General features: G+C 35.4%; 1 protein-coding gene across 1 annotated transcript in view; it reads left to right on the forward strand.

The window, feature by feature from the left end:
* The window catches only part of NECAB1 (N-terminal EF-hand calcium binding protein 1), a 172,411-nt gene that overhangs the window by 24,454 nt on the left and 133,599 nt on the right, over nucleotides 1-14,358 (forward strand). The window contains exon 3 of the mRNA XM_063079081.1: nucleotides 12,226-12,334. Coding sequence (XP_062935151.1) covers nucleotides 12,226-12,334 — 109 coding nt within the window. The remainder of the gene's footprint in view (nucleotides 1-12,225; nucleotides 12,335-14,358) is intronic.

Here is a 14,358-nt window from a genome sequence, read left to right on the forward strand (position 1 = left end):
TGTGTTGCGGGGAGGAAGACCACAGAGGTGAAGTGTCATTACATCATATCAAGGGTATATACTACCAGTGTAATCTATGACTACCCATGCTGATGCTCGTCACCTGGCTGGGGTGGCTTTGTCAAGTTTCTCCATCCCCTTTCCATACTTCATTCTCTGGAAGAAAGTCACTATGTGCAGCCCACACCTAAGGAGAGGAGAATTATTCTCCACCTCCTTGAAGTCTGACTATCTGTATGAAAATCATTTAGAATTCTTCTGCATGGGAGATTTGTCTATTCTCTTATTTATTTATTCACTGAATATTTATAACACTATGGACACGTGAATAGTTACTGTATACTTTGGGTTATAATCCGATACTATTCAATTTATTTTGTTATTCAAATTGTTCCCACTTTGGTCTTTGGGAACTTCTTTCATTGACTCCTGCGTGCCTTCAACATACCTTCATGATTACAGGTGGGAAGAGGTTGAGCATTTCATATTTCCTGGCACTACTGGGTGCTTCAGGCTCATCCTTTATAATTCCTGCCCCAGCCCTAGAATCAACCATTTTTTCAAGGAGCACTGGTCTTTTTTTATTAGAGAATGTTATTAGAAACCAAGATCTGGGTGATAAGTGTGCTCATTGTTACTGAGGTGTCATCTTGCTTCTAAGCCTTCTCAGCTGACAGAGCAAAGAAACATATATGGCCACACTAACACGTGTACATGCACTTATCTATGAATATTTCTGTATGCACCCATATGTATCTATACTAAGCTAAACATGAGTTCATACTGATGTCTCAGACTCTAATCCATTTCCACATGGATTATTCAAGCCTCCTTTCTTTGGTCACCTTCAACCTCTTACTCCAACAATGAGAAAATTGTCTTCTAGCATCAGCCATTTATTTACATAATTGTTCAGTTCTGGTATGCTTGTGCAGCAATATTAGAATGTTTTACTCATATGCCATGGGAAACAAACACAGTTTCTTTTGCCTTTAGCTTATAGACTCCACTCATTTCAAAAGTTACTTAGGTCAGCCCCATATCCCTCACTCCCTTACGTGAGGTCATTTCATACATTTCTAATACAGTTAAATTGTTTTGTCACATTTTGTGTTCCATCCTGGGATACCCTGAACTCCTAAATAAGTTTTTAATAATCTGCATACATTAAAGTTCATTCTTTGTGCTATAAAGTTCTATGGCAAATAGAAAAAGTTTTGACAAATGCATAAAGTGATATATCCATCATACCAGGTCATGCAATATAGTTTCCCCTCCCTAAAAAGTCTCCTAGCCTTGTCCTGTTCAACACACCCTCCATCCTGCTCAAACTCATGGCAACCACTGATCTTTTTAATGTCTTTATACATTTGTCTTTTCCAGAATGTCATAAAATTGGAATCATACAATAGGTAGCCTTTTCAGGCTAACTTCTTTCAATTAACAATATGCATTTAAGATTCATTCATGTCTTTCCATGGCTTCATAGCTTATTTCTTTTTATCGTAGAATAATATTTCATTGTGCAGATGTACCAAATTATTTTATTCGTGCACCTACCAAAATACATCTTTGTTGTTTCCAATTTTTGGTGATTAGGAATAAGGCTGCTGTACACACTCACCTGCGGGTTTTTGTATGGACATAAGTTTTCAAGTCAGTTGAGTAAGTCCCTAGGAGATTTATTGCTAGACAAGAAAATGCCAAAATGTCTTCCAAAGTTGCTATACCACTTTTCTTTCCCACCAGCAAGCAAGGATTGTTCCTATTGCTCCACATCCTACCCAGAATTTGGTATTGTCAGTTTTTGGGGGTTTTAGCCGTATTTAATGACTCTTTAAATTTTCAGTTCCCTTATGACAAATAATGTTGAGCATCTTTTCAAATGCTTATTTGAGTCTGTATATCTTCTTTGGTGTAGTGTCTGTTCAGATCTTCTACACATTTTTTAATTGGCTTTTTGTTTTGTGACTGTTGACTTTTAAGAATTCTTTGTACATCATGAATACAAGTCCTTGTTCAGATACGTACTTCACATATATTTTCTCCCAGTCTGTGGCTTTTGTCTCATTCTCTTAACAGTTCTTTCCCCCACAGAGCAAAAGTTTGTAATTTTAATAAAGTCCAACTTACCAATTTTTCTTTCATGGATTGTACTTATGGTGTTGTATCTAAAAAACTCATCGTTCAACCCAAAGTCACATAGATTTTCTTCTAATTTTTCATTTTACATAGGTTTATTATCTATTTTAAGTCAACTCATATTATCTTAATGGTGAAGGTTTATGTCTAGGTTCACTGTTTTGCCCATAAATATCCAGTTATTCATGCACCATTTGTTGAAAAAACTATTCTTTCTCCATTGAATTGCCTTTCCTCCTTTGTCAAAGATCAATTGACTGTATTAGCATGGGTAAATTTCTGGCCTCTTGTTTCTGTTCCATTGGTTTATGCATCTGTTCTTTTGCCAATACAACACTGGCTAGGTTACTGTAGAAAGCTTTATAGTAAATTTTGAAATTGGGCAGTGTCCATCCTTGAACTTTATTCTTCTTCAGTATTGCTATTCTAGGTCTTTCGCATTTCCATATAAAATTTAAAACCAGTTTTTCAATACTACAAAGTAGCTTTCTGGGATTTTGATTGAGATTACATTGAATCAATAGACCAAGTTGGGAAGAATTGACATCTTAACAATATTGAGTCTTCCAGTCTATGAAATGGAGTATCTCTTCATTTATTTATTTAGATCCCCTTTCATTTTTTTAAATCAGAGTTTTGTAGTCTTCTGAATTTAGATCCTTTATAGTTTTTTGGATGTATACTTAAGTATTTCTCTTTCTTGCTGCTATTGTAAATGGTATTGTTTTTAATATCTTTTCTTTTTTTTTTTTTTTTTTTTTGTCTTTTTCGTGACCGGCACTCAGCCAGTGAGTGCACTGGCCATTCCTATATAGGATCCGAACCCGAGGCGGGAGCGTCGCTGCTCTCCCAGTGCCGCACTCTTCCGAGTGCGCCACGGGCTCGGCCCATTAATTTCTAATTCCAATGGTTCATTGCTGGTATATAGTAAAGCAATTGACTTTTGTGTACCTACCTTGTATGCAGTGACTTTGCTATGTTTGCTTTTTAGTTTCTGGTTTGTTTTTTTGTTTTGCTTTGTTTTTGCATATTCTTTGGGATTTTCTACATACACAGTTACACTATCTGTGAAGAAATACAGTTCTGTTTCTACCTTCCCAATCTACATACCTTTTATTCCTGCTTCTTATCTTAGCAATAAGTAGGACTTCCAGTATAATATTAAATAGAAGTAATGAAAGGACACTTTTTCTAAGGTCTCTTCCTGATTATAAAGGGAAAACATCCATTTTCCCACCACTAAGTATAATGTCAATTGTAGAAATTTTGTTGATGTTCTTTATCAAGTTGAGAAAGTTCCCCTCTATTCTTAGTTTGAACAGAGTTTTTAGTATTAATGAGAGTTTGATTTTTGTCAGATGCTTTTTCTTCGTCTGTTGATAATGATCATGTAATTTTTTTCTTTTGTAGCCTTATGATGTTGTGGATAACATTAACTGATTTTTAAATATCAACCTAGCCTCCAATACCTGAACTAAATCACCTTAGTCTTGTTGCATAAGTTTTAAAAAATATTTGGATTTGACTTGCTAATATTTTGTTTAGGATTTTTGCATTTATGTTCATGAGCTATATTGGTCTGTCATTTCCCTTTGTTTATCTGGTTTTGGTATTAGGGTAATGCTGGCCTCATAGAATGAGGTAGTAAGTGTTATTAATACTTCTGTTTTCTGGAAGAGATTGTGGAGAATTGGTATCATTTGTTGCTTAAAAGTTTGATAGAATTCATTGGTAAAACCATTTGTTTTGTGCTTTATTTTTTGTAAGGGTATTAATGATCAACTTCCTTACTTTAGTAGAGATTAACTATTTTTTCTCATATGGGTTTTGGCAGTTCATGCCCTTTTTTTTTTTTGGTGGCTGGCCAGAGTTCATATCTTTAAATGAATTGTTTCATTTCAGATAAAATAATATAAAATTTGTGGGCGTAATGTTGTGCACAGTACTCCCTTATTATCCTTTTAATATCCATGGAAACAATAGTGAAAACTCTTTTTTCATTTTTTATATTGATAATGTATGTCCTCTCTCATTTTTTCTTGCTTAGCCTGATGAGAGGTTTATCAATTCTATTAACCTTTTCAAAGAATAATCTTTTTGTTTTGCTGGCTTTCTCTACTGTTTTCCTGATTTAAATTTCATTGAGTTTTGCTCTAATTTTTATTATTTCTTTTCTTCTGCTTGTTTAGGCTGAAATTCTTCTTTTTTCCAGTTTCCTAAGACTGAAGCTCAAGTAATTATTTAAAATCTTTCTTCCTTTATAGTATATGCATTTAATGGTATAAATTTTCCTGTAAGCCCTACTCTCACTGTATTGCATACATTTTGATGTGTTGTTATTGCCATATTTATTTAGTTCAAATTATTTTTAAAATCCCTCGTAAGCCTTCTTCTTTGACTCATGTGTTATTCAAAAAAGTGATGCTTAATTTCCCAATATTTGGGGATTTTCCATCTATCTCTCTGTTTTCAATCTCTAGTTTACTTCTGGTGTAGTCTGAGAACATACTTTGAATGACTTCTATACTTTAAATGTGTTAAGTTATATTTTGTGGCCCAGAATGTGGCATATCTTGTTGAATGTTCCATGTGAGCTTGAGAAGATTGTGTATTCTGCTGTTGTTGGAAGGAATATTCTATAAATACCTGCAGATTAAGGTATTGGTAGTGGTGTTCAGGTCAAATGTATCATTACTAGTTTTCTATATGCTTAATCTATTAATTACTGAAAGGGTTGTTGAAGTCTCCAACTATAATAATGTATTTGTCTGTTTCTCTTTATTTCTATCAGTATTTGTCTCACGTATTTTGTCATTCTGTTGTTAGGTGCATACACGCTCAGTATTGTTGTGTGTGTGTTTTTATTTATTTATTTCATTCTGACAATCTCTGTCTTTTAATTTGTTTGTATAGACCATTCACAATTAAAGTGATTATTGATATTGCTGGATTAATGTCTACCACATTTGTAGCTGTTTTCTATTAACTGCATTTGTATTTTGTCCCCCACCCCCTTCTTCTTCTGCCTTTTCTGGTTTTAATCAGTATTTTATATGATTCTATTTTATCTCCTCTTTTAGCAAATTAATTATATTTCCTTTGAAAAATTTAGTGGTTGCTACATACATTTTTAACTAATCTAAACTTGCAATATGTATTTTTAACTAATCCAAATCTACCTTCAAATAACACTGTACCTCTTCATGGGTAATATAGGTACCTTTTAACAGAGTATTTCCAGTTCCTCCTACTGTTCCTTACAACATTAATATAATTCATTTTACTTATCCATATGCTGTAATCACAATTATGTTGTTAGTATTATTACTTTACATAGTTATCTCTTAGATTAATACTGAATAAGAAAAATAAAATATTTTATTTTACTTTCATTTGTTCTTTCTCTGACACTCTCTTTTGCTTTACGTGGATCTGAATTTTTTACTTACATCATTATCCTTCTCCCTGAAGAACTTCTAACATTTCTTGCAGGGCAGTTCTGCTGAGAATGAGTTCATTCAGTTTTGTTTGTCTGAGAAAGTCTTTATTTCACCTTCACTATTGAAGAATAATTTCACTGGATATGGAATTTTAGATTGTGGTGTTTTTTTCAACACTTTAAATATTTCACAGCACACTTTTGTTGCTTGCATGGTTTCTGACAAGGTCCATTAGAACTGTAATTCGTATACTTGGTCTTTTATAGGTGAGATGTTTGTTGTTTTTGTTTTTCTCTACTTCTTTCTAAACTTTCTCTTTGTCTTTAATATTCTGCAGTTTGAATCTGATTTGCCTAGACATGAGTTTGGTTCTTCGAGGATGGGAAGTTGGGGGTGATTATTCTGTCTGTTACTTTCTGAGCTTCCTGAATCTGTGATTTGGTTTCTGTCATTAATTTTGGAAAATTCTTGGCCACTGTTACTTTAAATATTTTTTCTGCTCTATACTCTCTTTCTTCTTCTGATATTCCAATTACGTGTAATGGCTTTTGCAATTTGCCAGAGTTCTTGGATGTTCTGTGTTATTTTTTCAAGTTATTTTTCTGTTGTGCATTGCAGTTTAAGAAAGTCAGTGTTTTTAAAGGATAATTATTTTAAATGCTCACAAAAGCTAGATTAAAATTGCTGTGGGGGTGGGAAAATACTGGCATTTCTATTAACCTATCCTCAAGCTTCCTGATTCTTTTCTCAGTTATGTCAAGTCCACTGATGAGTCTAACAAAGATATTTTTCATTTGTTACAATTTTTTTAACTTCTAGCATTTTCTTTTGACTCTTAGAGTTTTCATGTGTCTGCTTACATCACCTATCTCTTCTCGCATATGGTCTACTTTTTCCATTAGTGTTTAACATATTAATCATGGTTATTTTAAATGTCTTGTTTGATAATTCCAATATCTGTGTCATATCGGAGTCTGATCTCAATGCTTGTTTCGTCTTTCAGACTTTGCTTTTCCTTGTATTTTAGCATGCCTTGAAATTTTTTTGTGAGAGCCAGACATGATGTATCAGGTGATAGGAACGGAGATAAATAGGCCTTTAGTGTGAGAGGTTATGGCAATATTTCTGGGAGATGGGCTGTTTTTAATGTTTACCCTAGCTGTAGGGGTGAGAGGCTTTAAGTTCCTATTGTGTCTTTTTGTCTCATCTGTTGACTTTGAGCTTCCCCAAGTACTCCTCCTCAAAGAAAGTCTGAGTCTGACAGCTCTTTCAGCTACAATTAACTGTTATTATTTGTGAGCCCTGTTGGTGTGGTAGTAAGAAGTCGGGGAGGAGATGTGTTCTATAATCTTATGATTAAATCTCAGTCTTTTAGTGGGTCTGTATCCCTGGGCTATAAATTTTGCAAGTGTTTCTTAGTTCCCCCCGTCCTTAGTTGAGACAGGAAGACTGGTGGGGACTACAGTAGGAGAAATCCTCTTCTTCCAAGTGGGATAGGGTTCTGGTGAAGTCTTTGCCCATGGAAGGTAGGCCTTGGTTATGGGAAACACTCTGGGAACATTTTACTATTACTCTTTTTCTACTCCCTGCCAGAACCACAAAGGGATCTTTCCTGTCTCCTCACTGTGAGAACCTGGTGGGGTTTCTGGAGGCAAAATCTACCAAAGTATGAAAACTCCCCAGAAACTGCAGCCCCCGGGAGTTTCTCTCTTTCATGCTAGTCCACACTAAGACTCCAGCAATCCATCAAAATTACCATTTAAGTGTACATATCAGTTTGTGGTTCCAGTGGCTTCTGCTCCAGGTAAGCAGATCTTAGCTGTGACTCTCTGATTTCACCTAGTGCTCCAGATTTTGGATAGCAGTTTGCCCTGTGACCTCGGTGCTCTGATGAAACCAAGAAAAGTCATCAAACTTCAGTTTATGCAGCTCTTTGTTGTTCTAAGGACAGGAATGACTATGTCTTAAAGTATTTACATGTCAAAGCTGAAATTGGAAGAGCTTCCATTTTATTTTCATTTATATAGTTAGTAAGTTGTTTTAAAACAAATATATAACGTTAGAAGGTCAAAACAGGAGGGAGCTTTTATTTAGAGATAAAGAAATTAATGTACAGTGATATTAAATGATTTGTACAAGGTGATATGTACATGTGATAGAAAGTGTTTCATCTATTAAGTTTAACAAAATATAAGTATGTATATACATATAATCCTTCTGGGCCCTTTTCTTTCCTGCTGTTGGCATTCTCCCTAGGAGAACTCACTCACTTCTGGGACCTCAATTACTATGTGTTGGTAACTCCCAAGCATACATCTCAAGCCCTACCCCCTCGACTTTTCTAGACCTATATGATTCTACTGCCCACTCAATGCCACTACTTATTTCTCTAATTTCAACATCTCCAAGAGAGCATTCATTACCACACTCCCTCCCTGCTTTTTGCCAGTGTTCTCTCTCACAATGGATGGTGATGCTGCCCACCCTTGCTCAGTCCTGGAAAGCAAATATCAGCCTTGACGTCTTGCTCCCTCTCACCCATTAACTCTAACATCACCAGTTGATTCTATTTCATAAATAGATGAAAAATCTGTCCACTTTGTGTTCTCACTGTCACTACCAAAATTTCTTCCACTTTTAACTTTTGCCCAGAATTCTGTTTTGTCCTCTGAACAGGTCTTCTCTTCTTGTGGCATCCCTCTCCACTCCATTCCACTTGCTACACTCACAGTTTGCTTTCTAGAATATGACCATGGCTCCCGCGTGCTCTTGGGGTGAATTTAAAACTCTACGATGATTTTTATGGTTTCTCATGATGTTGCCCCTCTGTATCTAATTCTCTGGCTTCACTTTCCCTCCAGGTATGTGCTCTTTGACTGAGTGTACTGATTTTTCTTTTCAGTTTCCAACCCATATCCTTTCTTGTCTCCCAGCTGTGTCATTTTCATTGCCTTTGCCCAAAATACTCTTTCTCTTTAAAGATCTTCCTTCACTAACCCCTATTTTACATTTGTGTCTTACCAGAAGTGTCATTTCCTCTGGGAAACATTCCCTATTCCTTCACATTTAGATATATTCCTTTTCTAAATCTTCCTACTTCACTCTGTGTCCCCTCGAATTGCCCTTATCATATTGTACTTGGCTGTCCATATGCTATATCTTCCATCACATGTCTAAGATTGATAAGGGCTTGTCTACCTATTCTTAGCTCAAACCAAAGTGTTTGGCACATAGTGTGATCTTGATAAGTATTTGATGAGAGAGTGGATGAAACTGCTCTACTAGCAAATGGTAAATCCATGTTTAAAACTCAATTTCTGTTCTAAGATTGTGCTCTAAGCAACTGTACTTGGATGCCTCCATCTCAAAAAAAAAAAATAATGGAATTTAGAATATGAGGTCAGAATAATTTTAAAATAAAGCAGAGAGGGGCCAACTATGCTCAGGACAAAGTCAGACAAAGTCTATAATTCTAATGGAAAAAGGTGAAAAACTTGTGACCTTTTGTGATAAAAGTTGAGATTTATCATCAGGAAATCAGACCTCATAAGATTTGGCTATTCTGTGAGCTATAATAGTATAACTCAAGGTTTAACTGTGTTGTTCCATTTTAAAAGAAAACATCAGAAGGAATATTGAAGTTGAAACAAAGTATTTAAATAAAAACATATGATTGCTTTATTAATATAAAATCACACTACAAAGAAATGTTTTTTGACCTTTTCTTTAAAAAATGTAATACTTTTGTTTAACATTAAGGTACTAGTCTTGAACTATTAAAAAGTAACTTTTTGCAAATGTTTGTTTAGTAGTGTGGCAGCCTGAATGGAAGACTTTCAGAAGTCTTACATTTGGTAAAAACAGGCTTGTAAAACATATGATTACTTCCTACCTTTCAAGCCAGAACTGTGATTCAGTGCCTCCTTTTTCTTTTTATATATTTTTTTCCAACAACAGTTTTAAGAAAAAAAAAATTTTTAGCCCCAGAGAATCACCAGAGCACTTGTTAGTCAATGCTTTTATTTGATAATACTCATATGTACATTATTATTTGACGTCACTTATTTATTGTAATTGTAAAGCATTAACACAGACGCCCATCCTATCCACAGGGCGCACAGGCAACCAGAGTTCTATAATAGCCTGGTTCAGCTAGCCTGAGAACTATTAAGTGTCCACCAAAGAAAACATATCCCACCATCAACATGTATGCATTACATTCATTACACATCACAGTGGTGGAGGTGGAAACGGGTTGATTTCCATTTATCTTTCTTTTTTCTGCTATGAAGTGAATTGTGTCACCCCAAATTCCAGGTATTAGAAACTTACACCCCCCCATTGTGACAGTGTTAAGAAGGTAGGAAATCATGTTATGGTAATTGAAAGGTATGGCCTTGAAGAGGTGATTAGATTGTGAAGACCATGCCCTACTGAATGGATTAGTAAATTGATGGCTTAATGGTAGTCATGGGCATGGTTCTTATGCCTTTAAAAGGAAAGTGATGAGGAGGTTAGTCTGTATCTGCTCAAGCCATCTGCCAAGTGATACCCTGCCTCACCTGGGGGGTGATGTTCACCCTCAAGAACAGAAATCACCACCAAGAACAAGGCCCTCACCAGATGTGCTCCTTGGACTTTGGACTTCTTAGCATCCAAAACTGTAAGCAATAAATATTATTTATTCATAAATTATCCAATTTCAGGTGTTCTATTACAAGCAGCAGAGACAGACTAATATACTCTATTTCATTCTTTTTAAAATAGTAGGTGAAAAGCTCTTTCCCTTTTTCTCTTTGACCTATGCCTAGATGTGGTTTGTGTTCAGTTCCTCAATCTGGCAATATAATTTTTATCAATGTAAGGTGATGCACAGTAGAAATACTGCACTAAGCCTAGGCTAGCATATCCATCAGGTTACATGGGGGCTGAAGTTTAAAATAGTCATATGAGGCATGAAACTAAAATAACAGAAACACACAATAAGGCAATTGATGAGCTTGGTAGATTAAATTTGGTTTTGTAAAGGGTTGCTATGTTGTCTGAATGGCTGAGCTCAACTGATCCAGGAGGTCACTGGGGGTCAGGAACTCATTCTGTGCTTGATCCAGCTCTGGATTTTAATCACCTCTAAGCTGTGTCTGCCCAGGTAACTATTGGCAAGAACTAACTGGAAGATTGGTTTATTCTAAGTTAAAAAAAAAAAAAATACAATTTAAAACCTCTTGGGGATGTTATATTTATATTCACAAATAAGGATTTTTGAAAATGTTACGTCCTTTAAGTTCTTATCTGAAAAATTAAGTAATTAATTCAGTGATTAGGCCTATTTTATCCTTTATAGTAATACTTCTCGGGTGTTAGTATAAGGAGGAGTCACACAGGTTGTTAAAGATTCAGATTTCTTGTCTGCCCACCCCTCTGTGCATTCTGTGAGATTCTGATTCTCTGGTAGGGCCCAGGAATCTGCATTTTAACAGCACTCAAGGAAGTCTGTGGACTATCTTTTGAGGGAAATAAAAAATGCTCTAAATGAGTCTTGAAGATACCACCTTATTAAATCATACCTTCTACTCAAAGACTAATTCTTCTTTGTTCAGTGTAGTGTTGTAGGTAGGACCACATTACAGGAGTTTTGTGGTCCTGAGTAAATTCCTTCCTCCTTAGACTTCAGTTTCCTCACTGTGAATGGAAATGATCATTGCGTCCGTTACTGTCATTTGGTAGCTCATCTGAGATAACTGACAAACTCGCTCCTCGCAGAGAGAAGGATGCTTCCCTCGACCCGTGTCCCTTCATCCCTCTGGATTTACTGCTTCTGTGTCTTGTACAACTTTTTTGCCTGTTCTCAACGTGTCTTTTCCATCTGTGCTTATCTGGGTTTTACATGTGGTTCAAAGTTAGATGCAAATGCTACTAAAACCACTCATGCCCCCAAATGAAAAGACCTTTTATTACCCAAACTCCCATACATTTAATGTGCGCCTGTCTCTCATTGCATTTACTGTGTTCTACTGTACAACATACTTGTAGTTATGTTTTTACATCTGTCTCTTTTATTAGACCCTGATTGTATTTCACTTTTGTATCCCACAATAAGTAAAATGTGTTTGACTTTAAAAGTACTCATTGGTTTAAAGGGTATAGGAATAAACATAGTTTGGTCTGTAATAACAACTCTGATATCCACGGTAAGTATCTATGCAATCAATATTCATTTATTAAACATCTAGTATTTATCTTGCAATCTGCTAGGTCCTGTATCTACTTGATATCATGAAGGCAAAACATCTAAATAATTTGCTCTGTGTTAGACTCTTTATTTGGTCATACAGATATCCTTCTGTTATGCATATATCCGTCTGGTGTGGCCAGTTAAATGGCTCAGTAAATGTTTTTCATGTTAATAAATGAACAAAAAAATTCCCCAGACCATGTAGACTTAGATTTCATTAGAATGCACATATTTCCATTCTATGTGCTATAAAGATATGTTTAATTATTTTTTCTTTTTACCACCTTGAACTGTTTTTTCTTTTTGAAAAATACACAAGCATTTGGACAAAGTTCTAAAAATCAAAAGATAGAACGATGTACAAAGTTGAGATGATTTCTTCTCTTTTCTTTGTTCTTACCATTTCAGATGATGGAAAATTATCCTTTGAAGAATTCAAAGCATATTTTGCAGATGGTGTTCTCAGTGGAGAAGAATTACATGAGCTCTTCCATACCATCGATACACATAATACTAAGTAAGGAACTTTTTTATCACTGGCTTCTGTAAATGTGGTAGAGAGAGCACGAATGAGTGCATACCCATGAGGGAGAGAGCGGGGAAAAAAGGAAAGGGTACATTTTGTAATGCTTACCTATGTTTAATTCTGAGATACCACCTCTTTAATAACTGAAGTGCTTTGAAAAACTGAATTTGAATCAGAGAACAAAGACTCTTTGTAAGGAGGTCTCCTAAAGTAGTTTTAGATTATGCCCTTTTTGCAGAATGTGAAACAGAAGTATGGATTATAAATATTCCTAGCTCTATTATTATAAGAAAGTAGAATTTTACCTTGTTACCTAGGCTTCATCTCAATTTGCCTTGTTTAAAAATTGTCCTTAGGTCATTCTTATGTGAGCATAGTGAAATGGGGGAATTGTAGCAATTTTCTGGAAATTCAAGAGTGCTGAATTCCTAATCACTGTTACCTGAGAGATGTAGGTAATGCCAGACACAGAATTATCTCTGAATAGTTGATTATACAGTGATCTATATATTTTATTTATTTTACCTATAAAGATTTCTCTTTCATATTAGTATAACATTATGAACTTTCTATTTAAGTTCTCAGTATGCTTAAAAAATATAAAATAATGAGGACTTTAGGATATAGAACAACAGAAATGTTCTGCTTGTTTTGGGTAATTGAATAAAATCACATTATTTAAGACAGTCATCGTTACAACACTCTGATGTGAAAAAGCACGATTTCAGCCCTGCCTTGAGACTCCTGAGCCTCTCTGCTGCTTGAACTGCTGCTGCCTTGCTTTAGGCAGAGTGTTGAGATGTTTCCAGGCAGTGAGCCAGCACGCCAGGAAAGCGCTCTTGGGCTGCATCTATGAACAGACATTTTCTTGAGGCAAACTACTGAGAAAAATTAAAACATTACATTCACTTTACTCAAGCAGCTGAATATTTTTAAAACAACCAATTTATAAGTTTCCAGATTTCAGAGGGGTTTCAAATTCTCTACAAAAGGGCTTATGTATTTTGTTGTCAGAAATGATATTAAGGGGTATCTGTATCAGAACTTTCATTGTGTTCAACAAATCTAGAATAGCTACTCATAGGTATTGGTGGTATAACAGGAACCAGCTTTTAGGTTAGTGGAGGAATAGACACACTAAGTGATACTTTCAATCTAATATCATAAATGTTTTTATTGGGATATGCACAGGATCCTTTGGGATCACAAGGGAGGGAATTTTAGCCAGTTTGGTAGGCTCAGGGAACGTTCATATGAGGTGAGTTATTAGGGGAGAGTAGAAATTGCTTAGGTAAAGAAGGGGCGGTGCAGAAGAATATTCCAATCAGAGGGAGAAGCATTATAAAAGGCCTAGAAGCACGAGGTGAATAGGAGTGATAAGTATTTTCTTATTGCTAAAGTGTGAACTGTAAGGCTGAGAGTGGAAGGTGATAAATCTGGAGAGGAAAAAATGGGCCGGTCAAGAATGAATGTGCATTCTGTGATTGCAAAAGTACTTCAGCTTTATCCTGTAGACCAGGGAAAGTGATTAAAGATCTTGAGCCACAGAGCAACATCTTCATAGGTCATTGTGGATAGGTTTAAATAGATAAGGATGAAGGAAGACTACAGATGATTTTAGTTGAATCCTAAAATTACTACTGGGGAGGAATGTTTATGCATGGAAGAAAGGAAGCCATGTTGTACCATTCTGAGGAATGATACTCGAGAGAGAAAAAGAGCAGAGGCTGACTTTGTGGCTCATGGAGGAAGCTGAGATGCTAATACCAGCATCTGAGCTTTTTAAAAGTATATCTGAGTTTGGAACATTTCTTAAGAGTCATAGTTCCAGAATTGGGTGTCATGAATATTTTTTAACATGTAATTTACTAATGCTAATGAAAAATAAATTCTTCTGTATGTCTTTAGATCTGGTTTTGCTATTTTATTTATATATTTAGTAGTTGGATTACTTGGCATAGCTTTAAGATTACTAAGTGCTAAAGAAGTGTATGTAATGATTTATACAATAAGTC

The sequence above is a fragment of the Cynocephalus volans genome, chromosome 15 (genome assembly GCF_027409185.1).
Source record: "Cynocephalus volans isolate mCynVol1 chromosome 15, mCynVol1.pri, whole genome shotgun sequence".
In the NCBI taxonomy this organism is placed as follows: Eukaryota; Metazoa; Chordata; class Mammalia; order Dermoptera; family Cynocephalidae; genus Cynocephalus; species Cynocephalus volans.